A 19,558-nucleotide genomic window follows, 5' to 3' on the forward strand; every position below is an offset into this window, starting at 1 on the left:
CCTGTGTCTCTCTTGACACCCAGAGGCACACTGTGTGTACTTTCCTTATCTTGCCAAATACCAAGTGCCCCAGAGCCTCTGTACCTGCTGTTCCCTCTGCCTAGAGCACTCTTTCCCAGATCTTCCCCTTGATATCATTGTCCACTCATCCAGGCTTTAAAATTTGCCCTCCCGTAGCTGGCCTGGACCTCTGTACAGGACATGGCCCATTGTGGCTGTTTTGTGGTTCTGCAGCAGCCACTTTCTGATGTCACCCATTCATTTATGGGCTTGTTTGTTGCCTCCCTTGTGAGAAGTAACCTCCACAGGGTCGAAGTTCTGGGTGAACAATTGAATCTGGGTCACACAGCACAGCCCTAGTCATGGGGGAAGCTCATGGCTACTTTTGAGCGGTGGATGGATGGATGGATCCATGCATGGATGAAACCTTCCCTTTATTCAGGATTACCTTGTTTGAAGCCCTGGATAAGCTTTTTTTTTTTTTTTTTTTAAGATTTTATTAATTTATTTGACACACAAAACGAGAGACCACATGCAGTGGGATGGGGGAGAGGGTGAAGAAGACTCCCTGCTGAGCAGGTAGCCTGAAATCGGAGCTGATCTCAGGACCCCAAGATCATGACCTGAACTGAAGGCAGATGTTTAACCAACTGACCCACCCAGGGGTCCCTGGATAAGCTCTTCACAGAGTGTCTGTCATCCTTGCAAAACCAGGTGTGGTATTATTCCTGCTCCTTTTAGGGATGAGGAAAAGGAATCTTGAAATGAGCAGCAGTTTCACTTGCCTGAGGACACTTCTTGATTAGGTGTTGCCTCCAAGATTTGAACCCACGTCTGCTTGAGCCCAGACCTGGTCACTGTTGCACCCTCAGCACTGCCTCTGCTGAGCAACCACTTGCTCTACAGTTTGCATCATCCTTGAAATCAGTGGGGGAAAAGTCCTAAACAGCAAAAAAAAAAAAAAAAAAAAAAAAAAAAAAAAAAAAAATTCATAGATTTGTAATAGAATGAATTTATGAAATTGAATTAAATAAATGAGGCATTCTTTGTAAAAGACCCTTCAGAGAGAATAAAATGGAGTTGGGGGAAATTGGAGGGGGAGACGAAGCTTGAGAGACTGTGGACTCTGAAAAACAATCTGAGGGTTTGGAGGGGAAGGGGGTGGGAGGTTGGGTGAGCCTGGGGGTAGGTATTATGGAGGGCACGTATTGCATGGAGCACTGGGTGTGGTGCATAAACAATGAATTCTGGAACACTGAAAAGAAATTTTAGAAATAAATAAAAATTTTTTGAAAAAGAGAGAGAGACGTTGTCAAACACAAGCGCTTCACTATAGTGTCTATGGGCAAGGAAAGTCTGCCTTCCAAAGGACATATGTGGTATTGCACTGAGCCCAGATGTGTGCTAAGCCAGAAGGAGCAGACCCACGGGATAAAAGCTGTGTGGAACTTGAAGAAGGAGGAGGGCTGCCAGGAGGATATAAACCCCAATAATAATAAAATGACATGATGACAACACAGGCTAACTTTGCTGTAATCTGATGAGTTAACAAGCACTTTTGCATTGATTTTATCTAAAATCATGTGTGATTCTTGCAGTTCCAAAATTGTTTTGAGTCCAAAAAGCTCTGTCTCCTTGGTTTCTGCAAACAGAGCACAGGCTGGCTCGGTTGCAGTTGATTCTTGCTGTCATTTCCTGGTCCAAAGCCAGTTCCATCGTGTGACTCATTCCCTCATTTAGGGGAGGGATTAAGGTGGTGAGCAGGAGAGTAAAAGGAGGACTCCTAGGCACTCATCACCAAAGTGAGCTCCTTCCTCCCTAAGACCAGACAACCAGAGCTGCCTTCAGCCATGAAGTTGCTGAGAGTCTTTCTGCTGATTGCCCTCCCCCTTTCCTGCTTTGCAGGTGAGTTCTGTGCGGGTAGGACAGGATTTTTTTTTTTTCATTTTTTAAAAATTGAGTTGTCTTTTTATTTATTTATTTATTTATTTATTTATATTATTTTTAATTAAATTTATTTATTTTCAGCATAACAGTATTCATTTTTTTTTTACCACACCCAGTGCTCCGTGCAATCTGTGCCCTCTATAATACCCACCTCCTGGTACCCCAACCTCCCACCCACCCCCCGCCACTTCAAACCCCTCAGATTGTTTTTCAGAGTCCACAGTCTCTCATGGTTCACCTCTCCTTCCAATTTCTCCCAACTCCCTTCTCCTCTCTAACTCCCCATGTCCTCCATGCTATTTGTTGTGCTCCACAAATAAGTGATACCATATGATAATTGACTCTCTCTGGTAGGACAGGATTTTGGCTGACGATCAAGTCAGAGCCCTCTGGAAGACCTCTTGTTCCCCAAACACAAGCAGAGCATCTCATTTCTCCAGTGTCTTCTGTTTCTTGGTTTACTAGTGTTTGGCTTCTCTGGACTACAGAGGTAGTGTGTGGGTGAGGAGGGGGCACATGTGATTTCAGGCTTAAAGGAAATCCTAGATCCCGAGCTTACTCTGCTAGAATTGAGAACCCAAGACCATTCACCATAATCCCTCTGAATGTGTGTGTCTACTGAGATGTAAGAAGATGACCATATCCTAGGGACTCCCAAAAGGCCTTCATACCTATGTAATTGCGACCACTTTTGCATGTTTTCTTCCAGGTTCTGGATGCTCATCTCTAGATGAGGTGATTAACAAAGCAATTGATCTTCAAGTGAGCATAGGCGAATACCAAAACATCCTTAAACCTTTCTCAAATGGTCCTGGAACTGATGAGGCATTAGGACAACTGAAGTGGTGTTTTCTCATCCAGCCAGAAAAAACTCTGAGCAGTGTTGCAGAGATGATGGTAATTACCCTTTCTTTGATAAGCTTTCAAGCCTCTGAACAGGGACAAGCAGGCTCTAAGTTTGTCACTCATTATGTCACAACAGTTGTCACACATGGCTTATATTACTTCAGTGAGTTTAATTGTGGGTGTATGTGAATCCTTTGACATCCAGAAAGCCAGCCAAGGTTCCACTGATAACTTGCCTCTTCACTTTGTGGAATCTCTAGGGAAAGATTAGTGAAAAAGGCCAAACAGGGAAACAACACACACACACACACACATACATTCAGGTGTGTGCGCACACCCATTTTTTATCAAGGTGAGAAAACATCTGAATCTCAAGAAGTCCCTCACCTGTAGAAGTGATCAGCAAAAAAGATTCCCTTCTTCTTAGAAACAAAGAGGGAAATGTTCATAAGAATTTTTAAATAGAATGCAGAAGAATCCATTTGAAGTAGATTCTGTACCTCTTATTAAAAGAATTTAAAACGCACTTTCAAGAAATCCCAGTGTGTTAGTATAAGTGATTGGACTCCTTGACCATTACTTTAAGACCCCATGAAAGACAAGTAGAGGTCATGGGTATGAATCATCCATGGGGCTAGAATTGTATAAAACAACAATCAGTAGTGTTGGTTATCTACATTTTATTCCCTATCCTAATATGCCATTGAAAACCTTCCGGGGTGCCAAAGCTAAAGGTTAAAGTGTCACTCACTGAGAAGATGATGACACAGGGCACAACATAGATAGACCTTGAGCATATTATGATAAAGGAAATAAGCTGGTAAAAGAAGACAACTGTTGCATTAGGTCATTTACACCCATTTTCTAACGTAGCCAGTCTCCTAGAGACAGGAGGTAAAATAGTGCTTTCTAGGGTTTTGGTGGTATGGGAAATGGGGATTGTTCAGTGGGAACAGAGTCTCACCATAGCAAGATGAAAATGTTCTGGACATTGGTTGCACCACAACATCAGTATACTTAATACTGCTGGACTATATACTTAAGATGATGAAAATGGTCAATTTTATGTTACGTGCATTTACCGCAAACAGTTTAAAGCCTGAAAAACCCAGCAACCAAGGGTAATGGAATTTTTTCTTTAAAAACCTCAATTAGACTGATCACTTGGAGTGCACATCTCCATTCTTCTCTGGGTCTCAAAGGTAATGGTTTTTGTTTCGGACTGTTTTCAGTATTTCTAACATGTAAGGCCACACCGGAGCTCAAAAACTTCACATTTCTATATATTTGAGCTTAGACTGAACAGTTCTTTGTTGAAAACTGATAATACACACAGCATATTTATGGGATATGATATTTTGGAGAAAAAAGTTTTACCAGGATCCCTGACAGAAAGAGATCTGGGCCAGCACACCAGCACCTCTCTGGCATTGATAAAGTCTCCTGATCCTTAGAATGAGAGACGAAATCATTCTGATCTTTTTTTTTTTGTTTTGTTTTGTTTTTGTTTTTTTAAAAAAATATATATTAATTTATTGTGATATATGTAAATAATTTTTTTAATTAATTAATTTATTTTCAGAAAAACAGTATTCATTATTTTTTCACCACATCTAGTGCTCCATGCAATCCGTGCCATCTATAATACCCACCACCTGGTACCCCAATCTCCCACCCCCCACCACAATCTGAGGGGTTTGAAATCATTCTGATCTTAATTAAAACACTGACTTCCTTGTATGCCAGATGTGTGTGGACAAACCCAGGAAGCCAAGAAGAAAAAATGTTTGTTTTTCAAGACTTACTTTCTAACAGAAAGCTGAAAATCTGAGTGTTGACCTGTTTTGTTTTCCAGGACATAATATATCAAAGTAAGTGGTGTGATAACTCTTAACCTGTGTCTGACTTGGGACACTGAGGACTACAGAGAGTACAATGAACCACAACTTTCTTCTCCTTTTTGTTTTTTGATCTATTAACTTCAAGACAATTGTTGAAACCTTGCGTACATTTTCATTTCAATAAAGTGTCTACAAATGGAAAGTTCGTCTTATGTTCTCTGATCAAAATGGACACTTTAGAGATCTGCTTCTATCACAGGTGGTTGTGCCTGCACGTACACACACACACACACACACACACACACCCACACACACACACAATTCTTCATTGGAGAGCACACGGATGAAGGACTGGGGAGTGTGAAAAGCACTTGGTTCATCCCCATGTGTAGCTCAACATGGTCCTCTCTCTGACAATGTGCTCTTCCACCCTCCTGACCCCATTTCTATCAGGACCATGTGGGAAGCTCTTGAGACTTAGGTTCTGGTGTTTGGGCCACGTGCAGGTCCCTGAGACACTGCAGTCTTCATCTGTGCTGCAAGCACAGCTCACTATGGCTAGGCCTCGCTCAGCTTCTGCCCCTGTCCAAGAGTGTGGGGCAGGACTAGAGCCAGGGAGAGACGTGACTCATACAAGCCATGGGTGAATGTGGTCTTGATTATAAATTTTAATATGTGGCCTCCATTTTGATTCTTGAAATAGTTCATTAAAATTGATTTGCCTAATTACTGAGATGGGGAGTAGCCCCTGAAATTCTGTGGGTGCCCATAGTCCTGGCCCTGCAAGTGGCAATGTGGTCCAGTTTCCCCACCAGGAGGACCTAGAAGGCCAGGTAGGTTGAGGGAAAGGTGCGTGTTCTGTGGGAAGAAGGCAAAGCCAGTGGGTTTTATACTGAACCATAGCTGTCCTTATGTCTACCTGTCCCCACATTCCTGTTGATGAAGTTCTAGAACCTAGGTGAGGTTCAGTGGGCTGAGGTCTGGAGTCGATGACCAAGAAAGAATTCTTGAGAGATCTTTGGTGCAAAATGGTGGTTTATTTTTTTTATTAATTTATTTATTTTCAGAAAAACAGTATTCATTATTTTTTCACCACACCCAGTGCTCCATGCAATCCGTGCCTTCTATAACACCCACCACCTGGAACCCCAACTTCCCACCCCCCCACCACTGCAAACCCCTCAGATTGTTTTTCAGAGTCCATAGTCTCTCATGATTCTCCTCCCCTTCCAATTTCCCCCAACTCCCTTCTCCTCTCTAACACCCCTTGTCCTCCATGCTATTTGTTATGCTCCACAAATAAGTGGAACCATATGATAATTGACTCTCTCTGCTTGACTTATTTCACTCAGCATCATCTCTTCCAGTCCTGTCCATGTTGCTACAAAAGTTGGGTATTCATCCTTTATGATGGAGGCATCATACTCCATAGTGTATAGGACCACATCTTCCTTATCCATTCGTCTGTTGAAGGGCATCTTGGTTCTTTCCATAGTTTGGCGACCATGGCCATTGCTGCTATAAACCTTGGGGTACAGATGGCCCTTCTTTTCACTACATCTGTATCTTTGGGGTAAATACCCAGGAGTGCAATTGCAGGGTCATAGGGAAATTCTATTTTTCTTTATATGGAAAACCCAAGACTCCACCCCCAAACTACTAGAACTCATACAGCAATTCAGCAACGTGGCAGGATACAAAGTCAATGTGCAGAAATCAGTGGCTTTCTTATACACTAACAATGAAAATACAGAAAGGGAAATTAGAGAATCAATTCCATTTACTATAGCACCAAGAATCATAAGATACCTGGGAATAAACCTAAAAAAAGAGGTAAAGGATCTGTACTTGAGGAACTACAGAACACTCATGAAAGAAATTGAAGACACAAAAAGATGGAAGACTATTCCATGCTCTTGGATCGGAAGAATAAACATTGTTAAAATGTCTCTACTGCCTAGAGCAATCTATACTTTTAATGCCATTCTGATCAAAATTCTACCGGTATTCTTCAAAGAGCTGAAGCAAATAATCCAAAAATTTGTATGGAATCAGAAGAGACTCCGAATCTCTAAGGAAATGTTGAAAAACAAAAATAAAACGGGGGGCATCACATTACCTGGTTTCAAGCTTTATTACAAAGCTGTGATCACCAAGACAGCATGGCACTGGCAGAAAAACAGACACATAGACCAGTGGAACAGAGTAGAGAGCCCAGATATGGACCCTCAACTCTATGGTCAATTAATCTTCGACAAAACGGGAAAAAATATACAGTGGAAAAAAGACAGTCTCTTCAATAAATGGTGCTAGGAAAATTGGACAGCTATAAGTAGAAGAATGAAACTCGACCATTCTCTTATACTGTACACAAAGATAAACTCAAAATGGATAAAAGACCTCAACGTGAGACAGGAATCTATCAGAATCCTAGAGGAGAACATAGGCAGTATCCTCTTTGATATCAGCCACAGCAACTTCTTTCAAGATATGTCTCCAAAGGCAAAGGAAACAAAAGCAAAAATAAACTTTTGGGACTTCATCAAAATCAAAAGCTTCAGTACAGCAAAGGAAACAGTCAAGAAAACAAAGAGGCAACCCACGGAATGGGAGAAGATATTTGCAAATGACAGTACAGACAAAAGGTTGATATCCAGGATCTATAATGAACTCCTCAAACTCAACACACATTAAACAGGCAATCATATCAAAAAATGGGCAGAAGATATGAACAGACACTTCTCCAATGAAGACATACAAATGGCTATCAGACACATGAAAAAATGTTCTTCATCACTAGCCTTCAGGGAGATTCAAATTAAAACCACATTGAGATATCACCTTACACCAGTTAGAATGGCCAAAATTAACAAAACAGGAAACAACATGTGTTGGAGAGGATGTGGAGAAAGGGGAACCCTCTTACACTGTTGGTGGGAATGCAAGTTAGTGCAGCCTTTGAAGAACAGTGTGGAATTTCCTCAAGAAATTAAAAATAGAACCCTATGACCCTGCAATTGCACTCCTGGGTATTTACCCCAAAGATACAGATGTAGTGAAAAGAAGGGCCATATGTACCCCAATGTTTATAGCAGTAATGACCATGGTCGCCAAACTATGGAAAGAACCAAGATGCCCTTCAACAGACGAATGGATAAGGAAGATGTGGTCCATATACACTATGGAGTATGATGCCTCCATCAGAAAGGATGAATACCTAACTTTTGTAGCAACATGGACAGGACTGGAAGAGATGATGCTGAGTGAAATAAGTCAAGCAGAGAGTCAATTATCATATGGTTCCACTTATTTGTGGAGCATAACAAATATCATGGAGGACAAGGGGTGTTAGAGAGGAGAAGGGAGTTGGGGGAAATTGGAAGGGGAGGAGAATCATGAGAGACTATGGACTCCGAAAAACAATCTGAGGAGTTTGAAGTGGTGGGGGGGGTGGGAGGTTGGGGTACCAGGTGGTGGGCATTATAGAAGGCACGGATTGCATGGAGCACTGGGTGTGGTGAAAAAAAAATAATGAATACTGTTTTTCTAAAAATAAATAAATTAATTTAAAAAAAAGTCTCCAAACAAACAAAAGCCCAGGGCCAGACAGCTTCCCAGAGGCATTCTACTAAACATTTAAAGAAGAATTAATTCCTATTCTCCTGAAACTGTTCCAAAGAATAGAAATAGAAGGAAAACTTCCAAACTCATTTTATGAGGTCAGCATCATCTTGATCTCAAAACCAGACAAGGATCCCATCAAAAAAGAGAATTACAGACCAATATCCTTGATGAACACAGATGCGAAAATTCTCACCAAAATACTCTCCAATAGGATCCAACAGTACATTAAAAGTATTATTCACCACGACCAAGTGGGATTTATTCCAGGGCTGCAAGGTTGGTTCAACATTCACAAATCAATCAATGTGATACAGTACATTAATAAAAGAAAGAACAAGAACATATGGTACTCTCAATTGATGCAGAAAAAGCATTTGACAAAAATCCAGCATCCGTTCCTGATTAAAACGCTTCAAAGTATAGGGATAGAGGGAACATTCCTGAACTTCATCAAATCTATCTATGAAAAACCCACAGCAAATATCATCTTCAATGAGAAAAAGCTCACAGCCTTCCCACTGAGATCAGGAACACGACAAGGATGCCCACTCTCACCACTCTTTTTCAACATAGTATTAGAAATCCTAGCAACAGCAATCAGACAACAAAGAGAAATAAAAGGTATCCAAATTGGCAATGAGGAAGTCAAACTCTCTGTCTTGGCAGATGACATGATTCTTTACATGGAAAACCCAAAAGACTCCACCCCCAAACTACTAGAACTCATACAGCAATTCAGTAATGTGGCAGAATACAAAGTCAGTGTACAGAAATCAGTGGCTTTCTTATACACTAACAATGAAAATACAGAAAGGGAAATTAGAGAATCAATTCCATTTACTATAGCACCAAGAACCATCAGATACCTGGGAATAAATCTAACCAAAGAGGTAAAGGATCTGTACTCGAAGAACTACAGAACACTCATGAAAGAAATTGAAGACACAGAAAGATGGAAGACTATTCCACGCTCTTGGATAGGAAGAATAAACATTGTTAAAATGTCTATACTGCCTAGAGCAATCTATATTTTTAATGCCATTCTGATCAAAATTCCACCTGTATTTTTCAAAGAGTTGGAGCAAATAATCCTAAAATTTGTATGGAAACAGAAGAGACCCCGGATTGCTAAGGAAATGTTGAAAAAGAAAAACAACCATGAGAGACTATGGTCTCTGAAAAACAATCTGAGGGTTTTGAAGGGATGGGGAGTGGCTGGTTGGGTGGTGGGTACTATAGAGGGCACGTATTGCGTGGAGCATTGGGTGTGGTGCATAAACAATGAATTCTGTTACTCTGAAAGGAAATAACAACAACAACAAAAAGTAACAAGGATTCTTTCTACAGTTTTCCAGGTCCACATTTTCTATCTTTGGTGATAAGAATGTCTACCTCCCGGTACAGAGATCTTACCTTACATGGGAAGAGTTATTTCCTGCTTTCGAGGCAACAGAGGACGGTCTGAGTGTCTTTATGCACTGATTGTCTCTCAAGTAACTTTTATTGGAAATAGTCAATATGCCAAAGTGCACATTTCAGGTAAGCCTGCCCTTGGGCTCTCCAAAAGGCAAATTCCACAAATTCCACAAATTACCCTGATGTAAGAATCAGTCAGTGGGAGGACCCAGGCAAGGGAAAACCAATGAGAGAAACAGGTTAGCAGGGAAGTCCAGATCAAAGATGATAAGGAAGTCAAAATGGAATTTAAGAAAATACCATTCCAGATGACAGTACCAAACAAAACAAAACAAAACAAAACAAAACCATCAGCAAAGAAATGGGATCTCCAACATAATCTGATCTTCATTGCATCCTGTCTTTACTCTCTTTAGTACTGGAGATGACTGTGAAATGGCGTGGGAGAAGCAACCAGGAACACTGAGGCTGGCAGCGTGTAAATGATTCCCTTCAGTGGGGCAGCGAGCCCTCTCTATGTGGGGACCTTGCAATCCCACTGCACCTGAGGCTGTAAGTAATATCACTCTAAGAAGAATTTGCATCCCACTGGGGATGGAGATTCTTCATGGATTATGATAAAGGAAGGAATTATGGAATTTTATTTAAAAGTCAACATGGGCATGTGATGTGATGAGCACTGGGTGTTATACACAACTAATGAATCATTGAACACTACATCTGAAACTAAAGATATACTGTATGTAAGCTAATTGAATTTAAATTAAAAAGAAGCCAACATGGGTTAGATGTGGGAGTGTAAAAGGGATGAAACTCACGCTTATGAATCCTATTCATCAGCTGGCACATAAATAAGCATACTCACAGGAAGACAGACAAGCAACCATTTTCCTGAGGTTTAGGGTTATAGGCACAGATGGGTAAGGCAGATATGGATGCTCACCTTTTATGGAATGGGTGTGATTCCTAGAGAAGACCACAAGATGTCTCCCTCACAGTAGCAATGAGCTAAACTCCATATCCTTGTTCTGGATAACCGCATCCACCTTGATCACCTGGACAATTCATGTTGATCCTTCAGGTCTCAATGGATCACCTGACACCTTGTTTAGAAAACCAGGATTGACCTTCCTGCAAATATTAGTACAGTCACTCTCTCTCTCCAACTCCCTCTCTTTGCTGAATCCTGTTGTTTCCTAGAGAATGTGACAGGCAGAGGAACAGGCAAACACAATTTTAGTATCAGAGAATTCAGGAAATGAAGCACTGGAAGTTAAATGAGGAGAGTTATGATTGCTTTCAGAGTGTTTACTCTAAACCCTCAGGGATCATGGGAGATGCTCCAAGGCTGTGCTTGGAGAAGGTGAATGGACCAAAGAAACCACCTAAATCATCACCACATTTCAAACTCAGCAAAGCATTCACTGAAATTCTCTCCCATTCCATGTGTGTTTGCCCAGCCTAGAGAGAAAAGGTTTTATTAAAGGCCCTGTAGGGGCGCCTGGGTGGCTCAGTGGTTTAAGCCTCTGCCTTCAGCTCAGGTCATGATCTCAGGGTCCTGGGATCGAGCCCCACATCGGGCTCTCTGCTCAGCGGGGAGCCTGCTTCCCCCTCTCTCTCTGCCTGCCTCTCTGCCTACTTGTGATCTCTCTCTGTCTATCAAATAAATAAATAAAAATCTTAAAAAAAAATAAAAGGCCCTGTAATCCCTCCCTTCCAAAGAGATGACTTGGTATTGGTTAGTATTGGTTTAAATCTCATTTATGCTATTATAATATATCTAATATTCACAAGTTTCTCTGCATTGATCTATTTAAATCATATCACTATGCACATCTTGACATGAGGATGCTTAATATTTCCATCACTTTTTTTCTTGACCCAAGTCAGCATAGATTATGTGCTCAATCGTGATAAGTTAGCAGGATCAATTGGCAGAACCAGTTCTGCTGGTAGAAACTGGGGAGTTGCATTCTCTAACTGGGGATGGTCCATTTCTCTCTCTAACTATTCATTGTTCCTAGACATTCAATAAACACTGGGACTCTGATCCTTGCATCTCCTACCCAGGGAATGAGATAAAAGAGGAATGAAGTAAAAAAATCTCCAGAGACAATCTGAGGTCACTTCCAGAGAGGATTACTGTTCATGGGTTGAAAGAACCCAGGCATTGGAGTGGAAGGAAGTGGTCCAGAGCCCCTGAAAAGCTCTTCAGTCCTCCTGGGTTTCACCTGGTCACAGTTTTACCCCCTGCCCGAGAAGTCCATGTTGTTCATGCTATCCAGTTCCTAGCATGCAGTGAGACCAAGTCTTCCTCTATTTTGACCCTGTGTAAAGTTGTTGAAGGTTGACTGTTACTCTAGCATGAGTATTTTCTTTATCTTCATGTCATACCCCCCAAGAAGCCTTCCTGAATATCCCCTGGTTAGAGGGTCATTTTCCATGCTCCCATAATTGGTAAAACTTTGTCCTTGCTGGGCTTTGGTGGGTCCTGGAGACACCAGTTCTGCAACCACTGCAAGGGGTGACATCAAAAGCTGAGCAAATGACAATACAGACAAAGGGCTGATATCCAGGATCTATAAAGAACTCCTCAAACTCAACACACACAAAACAGATAATCATGTCAGAAAATGGGCAGAAGACATGAACAGACACTTCTCCAATGAAGACATACAAATGGCTACCAGACACATGAAAAAATGTTCATCATCGCTAGCCCTCAGGGAGATTCAAATTAAAACCACATTGAGATATCACCTTACACCAGTTAGAATGGCCAAAATTAACAAGACAGGAAACAACGTGTGTTGGAGAGGATGTGGAGAAAGGGGAACCCTCTTATACTGTTGGTGGGAATGCAAGTTGGTGCAGCCACTTTGGAAAACAGTGTGGGGATTTCTCAAGAAATTAAAAATAGAGCTTCCCTATGACCCTACTATTGCACTACTGGGTATTTACCCCAAAGATACAGATGTAGTGAAAAGAGGGGCCATCTGTACCCCAATGTTTATAGCAGCAATGGCCACAGTCGTCAAACTGTGGAAAGAACCAAGATGCCTTGGATAAGGCATCAACAGATGAATGGATAAGGAAGATGTGGTCCATATACACTATGAATGGACAGATGAATGGATAAGGAAGATGTGGTCCATATACACTATGGAGTATTATGCCTCCATCATAAAGGATGAATACCCAACTTTTGTAGCAACATGGACAGGACTGGAAGAGATGATGCTGAGTGAAATAAGTCAAGCAGAGAGAGTCAATTATCATATGGTTTCACTTATTTGTAGAGCATAACAAATAACACAGAGGACATAGGGAGATGGAGAGGAGAAGGGAGTTGGGGGAAATTGGAGGGGGAGGTGAACCATGAGAGACTGTGGACTCTGAAAAACAATCTGAGGAGTTTGAAGTGGCAGAGGCGTGGGAGGTTGGGGTACCAGGTGGTGGGTATTATAGAGGGCACGGATTGCATGGAGCACTGGGTGTGGTGCAAAAATAATGAATACTGTTATGCTGCAAATAAATAAAAAATAAATTAAAAAAAAATTTTAAGAAGCTGAGAAAACATGGCATCTGCCTTCTTTCCATCTTTAAACTCCCATCAGTGTCTTCCATGGAGTACCACACAAAGCAACACTGGTAAGAGAGTCTTGGATATGTAACTCATAGGCCTTCAGTTCTAACAATAGAGACATGAGTAGGACAAAGCAACTCTGGAACTAAGGAAACATAGAGCCTATCTGGCACACAATGTTTTAATCTACAGAGCTTGGGTTTTATTTCTCATCTTGATGGAGACCAATAGTCTGACCTATAGAAAAATTAATATCTGGTAAGTTTTTTGCCTACAATATAATAAACATGGCTTATTTGTGTAATTAATACATCAACTAATGCACCCATAAGCTTTATTGATCAATACCTGTGTACTAGGAAATGCTGGAATAAAAAAAGTCCCTTGAGGACCATGGGGCTGCTCCAAGACCATTCTGGCTCACATCATAGCCAAAAACAACAAGAAACATAGCACAAGATTTGTGACATTGTCTACAACAAATGCCAAGAGAAATGATGTGTGAAACATCATAAAACAAGCTCAATATAAAAAGAGCTTTTTCAAAAGGAAAACCATCCTTTTTATTGATGAGATTCATCAATTCAATAAATCTCAGCAGCATACTTTCCTTCTTCATGTGGAATGTGGGATGATCGCTCCGATTGGGGCAACCATGGAAAACCCTTCCTTCCAGGTCAATGCTGTTCTCCCAAACTGCTGTTGCGCTATCACTCTTGAAAAGCTTCCCGTAGAGTCATTGGTGATGGTTTAACCTGGGAATCCACATCCTAGACTCCAGCCATCCCACTGACCCTCTGAGCCAGAAAAGTAACAGCAGTTCAAAGACAGCTGTGTTCACAGGAGATAAAGCAACAGACTCTCCTGTTTATCTTAGCAACAGGGATGCTCTAGCTGGATTGAATGGACTACAGCTGGCAGTGCTGGCCAGGTTAAACTCTAGGAAGATGTTCTGTAAGAAGAGTGGGCAAGTGGCGGGGTGGGGGAGGTTGGGGTACCAGGTGGAGGGTATTATAGAGGGCACGGATTGCATGGAGCACTGGGTGTGGTGCAAAAATAATGAATACTATTATGCTGAAAATAAATAAAAAATAAATTTAAAAAAAAAACAAAAAACAAACCAAAAAAACACTTTTCTCTCAGTAGAGTTCTGATCACTGAAAATGACATAAAGGAAGGCCTCCAACAATCTCATATTTTATATGACCGAACAGGAGAAGAAAGAGCATTACAACTGCATCTCTGCACCTCATAAGTGGATGCAGGGCTCAAACCAGAGTGCCTCCCTCTACATGCTTGAAGGAGGAGAGGGCCGGTTGTATGTGGCAAGGAGGCTGTGGGGTTTGCCAGTGAGGACATAGATCTGGCACACCCTTCTGCATCTACACAAGCAGTTGTTGCCCACCAAGACTGTCATTTTATAGGCATGTCTGAATGTGAGGTGCTTCTGGCCCAGTGTGTAGTCTATTTTACCAGAGCCCTTAAGTCCATTGAGGTGTAAAGTGCCTGCAACATCAAAGCATGTGTGCAAAATCACCAGGGGTCTCTGCCCCCTGTTCTGCTGCACCTGAGGACAGTACCCACTAAGCTGATGAAGGATTTGGGCTACAGCACACGAACAACCCCATGTAGTGTGAGCCTGTGGATCAAGAATATCTGCCTGAGGTGAACCATGAGAGACTACGGACTCTGAAAAACAATCTGAGGGTTTTGAAGGGACGGGGGGTGGGAGGTTGGGGTACCAGGTGGTGGGTATTATAGAGGGCACGGATTGCATGGAGCACGGGGTGTGGTGCAAAAATAATGAATACTGTTATGCTGGAAATAAAAAAAAAATAAATATAAAAAAATTAAAAAAAAAAAAAAAGAATATCTGCCTGAGGAATAGAGAGGAGTTGATTTCCTTAAGCAAAGGTGACAATGACTCTTGCATGCTTTGACAACAGAAGGATGTGTCTGTTTTTTAAGGAGAACAAGAGTAACTGGATTGTGAGTCCGTTGCCTGGTGAAAGTTAAACGACACCAAAATTTTTTGCCAGAAGTGTCAGAGTTGCTTAGGTGGAGGCACATGGACTTCAGCTAAATGTGTAACATTGAAATTGTGTCCATTTGCACTCTGTGCAATGGTTGTGGTTATGCTTATGAAAATATCTGCCAGCTTTGTGCAATGAATTAATGTTATAAAGAATTATCTTATTTTGTCATAGTTTTAGTCATGATGTCATTTCCAAATTCAGTTCTGTAGGATTTTGTTTTTCTTTAAAAGATGTATATTCAGAGTAGTATGAGTTGGTAAAAAAAAAATGTAATTGTGATTTAATACTGCATAGTGTTTGGGTTTTTTTTTTAATATACAAAGGTCTTATGAGCTAATAAAACTATTTCAAAGTAAAAATAAAAGAAGGAAAAGTCCCCTTATGTCTTATGTCTTATTCCCAGAGTGACAAATCTACAAGGAGAGATTTGAGGAATATGCTAAAGCTATGGGTACATAAATATTAGAGCTAATGGAAATTAGATAGGATCAATACCCACAGGGCAGAGATGACTTTTACTATCCATTTCACTACAAAAGACTATTCATAACAAATAGCATGGAGGACATGGGGAGTTAGAGAGGAGAAGGGAGTTGGGGGAAATTGGAAGGGGAGGTGAACCATGAGAGACTACGGACTCTGAAAAACAATCTGAGGGTTTTGAAGGGGCGGGGGGTGGGAGGTCGGGGTACCAGGTGGTGGGTATTATAGAGGGCATGGATTGCATGGAGCACTGGGTGTGGTGCAAAAATAATGAATACTGTTATGCTGAAAACGAAACAAAAAAAAGACTATTCAAGAAGAACAGTCTTTGTGATAAGAAAAATACAAAGGTCAGCTAAGTAAATAGTCTTGAGAATCCTACAGAGTTTTAGTTCACCAGTTTCCTGGCATACCTCACAAGTCCTGAGGTTATTTGGCCTCCTTCTTCATGCAGTGCTTCCAAAATTCAGAAACAACTTTACTCAACCTGTTGTTGATGCCACTGGGTAACTAGTTTCCTGCCCCTAAGCTAAAGATGGAGAAAATCTGCTTATTTTTGCCATCCTAAGTGACATCTGAGTGCCATGTCCTTAAGTGTTTGCAGAGGACTCAAACTCCCCCTCTTTGGGAGGAACCTGTGATGAAATTGTGACTTGCTGTCCTCAAGGTTCTCATTCACATGTTCTCAGTCATATGGGCTGACTTATACTGAGAAGAATGTACCTCAGGGTTGGACCAGCCCACCTGCTTGTGTGAAGAAGTTCAAGAATTGTTAGCTGACCTTGTTACCTGACCTTGAGAGCTACAAGGCAGCCCCTCTGGAATTGCTCTATGTAACATCTGCTACTCAGATAGAGCACATGAATTGTGACAAAGTTCCACATTGGTCTGGCAGCCGTGACTTAAAAGAAGCTTGGGGTGAAAAGAGTCCTTGATATTCAAGTGTTTTCTTCTCATGGCAGAAGAAAATTGCTGGAGTCCTTCATGGAAATCTCCTGGGCCTATGACAATTTCATAGGTGCAGAGCTTCCCAGCTCCTTTTAATGTAGCCTGTATGCTTATTGTATCAAAGAGAGAGCTTTAGGCCACAGTAGACTTGTTACTTGTGATTTATTTAGTGTATAATGTGCCTTGGTTTGAGAATGACCTTGCCAGAGCTCTGGGATTGGGGTATGATATGTGGTTGTAATTTGATGTTAAAGATATTGTAAATCTGTGGGAAAATTCATCTCATAAGTTGAGACAGTTTCTTATTCTTTTTTTTTTTTTTTTAACCGAATTCCCACAAAGAGGCTGTGTTTGGGAGCAAATAGAGTAACTCACCCATAATAGGTGGATCTGGGTAAACTGGAACATGTGTTCTTCTAGGGTATATACCATTGCATAGTTCCTTTAAATTCCTAATTAGTTTCAAATACAAAGCTAACAATTGTTTTGCGGATGCAAAATGGGATAAACAAACTTCTGTCTTTCCAGGAAGGAAGGGTCACACCAGGAGAGTACATGATTACAGCTGGGTCATGGGAGGATCCCAGTGATGGGTGATGGAATATGAAGTCAATGCGCAGTTGAATGAAGGGTCCTCAAACACCACGTTGTGTCTGAAATGCCACCTGGACTGGATTCCCAGCATTATGAAATGCACAAGTAGGTCAGTGCACATGAGAAACTGCTATGGAAAATTCTGGAGCAAGCCAAGCATTCCTAAATTTTTTCTTCATTCTATTCCCTATGTATGAAATAGGAAAGAGATTTAGTACCATTGTGTTATGGCAAGAGTTGGCAAACAAGGTGAAGGAAATAATCTCTGATACCCTGGACTTTTCCATGTTATGGGATTCTTTTAGAGGTCACAGCTTATAGCAAGAGTCTGAGCATGTGTTAGGGGTATGAGAGTTGCTGGCAGATGACGGGTGGGGGTAGTAGATGGCTTGGTCAGCTCACACATTACCCTGAGGGGCCCCAGGGCAACAATTTCAGAGGCTCAACAGTGCACAAGGACAAGGGAAGAGATAAAATGTGTATTATAAAGTGTGTAAGATAAGGCAGAGTGGGGATTTGGATGCCATCAAAGATGCTTGCAGCTTTGAATAAAGACAGATATATTTCCACAAATAGCATGGAGGACATGGGGAGTTAGAGAGGAGAAGGGAGTTGGGGGAAATTGGAAGGGGAGGTGAACCATGAGAGACTATGGACTCTGAAAAACAATCTGAGGTGTTTGAAGTGGCGGGGGTGGGAGGTTGGGGTACGAGGTGGTGGGTATTATAGAGGGCACGGATTGCATGGAGCGCTGGGTGTGGTACAAAAATAATGAATATTGTTAGGCTGAACATAAATAAAAAATAAATTTTAAAAAAGACAGATATAGTTCAACTTTTGATACTTCTTAAATCCATGATATAAAATGTTATTGATAATACATCTCTCTTTTTTTTAATTTTAGTTTGTTTTTTCAATGTTCCAAGATTCATAGTTTATGCACCACACCCAGTGCTCCACGCAATACGTCATCTCTTAAAGAACTGAAGGCCCTTTTTAGTTTTATATATAAATTAATATCATTTATTGTCAAAATGAGGCAGAATTATTCGTGTTCCACATGTAAACCCTGAAAATACTTACACTGAGAAGAATGTACCTCAGGGATGGACCAGCACACCTGCTGTGTGAAGAAGTTCAAGAATTGTTAGCTGACCTTGTTACCTTGTGTCCATTTCCTTGTGACCTTTCACAATAAGTATTTTCAGGGTTTACATGTGGAACATGAATAATTCTGCCTGTTTATGCCAGTACCATGCTGTCTTGGTGATCACAGCTTTGTAGTAAACCTTGAAACCAGGTAACGTGATGCCCCCAGTTTTATTTTTGTTTTTCAACATTTCCTTAGTGATTCGGGGTCTCTTCTGATTCCATACAAATTTTAGCATTATTTGCTCCAGCTCTTTGAAAAATATCGGTGGAATTTTGATCACAATGGCATTAAACGTATAGATTGCACTAGGCAGCCCACTCTCACCACTCTTGTTCAACATAGTATTAGAAGTCCTAGCAACAGCAATCAGAAAACAAAGATAAATAAAAGGTATCCAAATTGGCAATGAAGAAGTCAAACTCTCTCTCTTTGCAGATGACATGATTCTTTTTATGGAAAACCCAAAAGACTCCACCCCCAAACTACTAGAACTCATTCAGCAATTCAGCAACATGGCAGGATACAAAGTCAATGTACAGAAATCAGCTGCTTTCTTATACACTAACAATGAAAATACAGAAAGGGAAATTAGAGAATCGATTCCACTTACTATAGCACCAAGAACTATAAGATACCTGGGAATAAACCTAACCAAAGAGGTAAAGGATCTGTACTCGAGGAACTACAGAACACTCATGAAAGAAATTGAAGAAGACACAAAAAGATGGAAGACCATTCCATGCTCTTGGATCGGAAGAATAAATGTTGTTAAAATGTCTCTACTGCCTAGAGCAATCTATACTTTTAATGCCATTCCGATCAAAATTCCACTGGTATTTTTCAAAAAGCTGGAGCAAATAATCCTAAAATTTGTATGTAATCAGAAGAGACCCCGAATTGCCAAGGAAATGTTGAAAAACAAAAATAAAACAGGGGGCATCACGCTACCTGATTTCAAGCGTTACTACAAAGCTTTGATCACCAAGACAGCATGGTACTGGCATAAAAACAGACACATAGACCAGTGTAACAGAGGAGAGAGCCCAGATATGGACCCTCAATTCTATGGGCAAATAATCTTCAA

The 19,558-nt window shown here is 41.0% G+C and overlaps 1 protein-coding gene and 1 pseudogene across 1 annotated transcript; both read left to right on the plus strand.

Annotated features, from left to right (window-relative positions):
• The first annotated feature begins 1,757 nt into the window (after nucleotides 1-1,757).
• LOC116599044 (mammaglobin-B-like) lies at nucleotides 1,758-4,836 on the plus strand. Its single transcript, XM_032358685.1, has 3 exons — nucleotides 1,758-1,905; nucleotides 2,657-2,844; nucleotides 4,649-4,836. Exons 1-3 carry the CDS (start codon nucleotides 1,851-1,853, stop codon nucleotides 4,685-4,687), a joined length of 282 nt encoding a protein of 93 aa, XP_032214576.1. The 5' UTR covers nucleotides 1,758-1,850; the 3' UTR covers nucleotides 4,688-4,836.
• Nucleotides 4,837-9,676: 4,840 nt separating this feature from the next.
• On the plus strand, nucleotides 9,677-15,178 carry LOC116599979 (annotated as a pseudogene).
• Nucleotides 15,179-19,558: the final 4,380 nt, after the last annotated feature.

This window comes from Mustela erminea, chromosome 9 (genome assembly GCF_009829155.1).
Source record: "Mustela erminea isolate mMusErm1 chromosome 9, mMusErm1.Pri, whole genome shotgun sequence".
NCBI classification, from domain to species: Eukaryota; Metazoa; Chordata; class Mammalia; order Carnivora; family Mustelidae; genus Mustela; species Mustela erminea.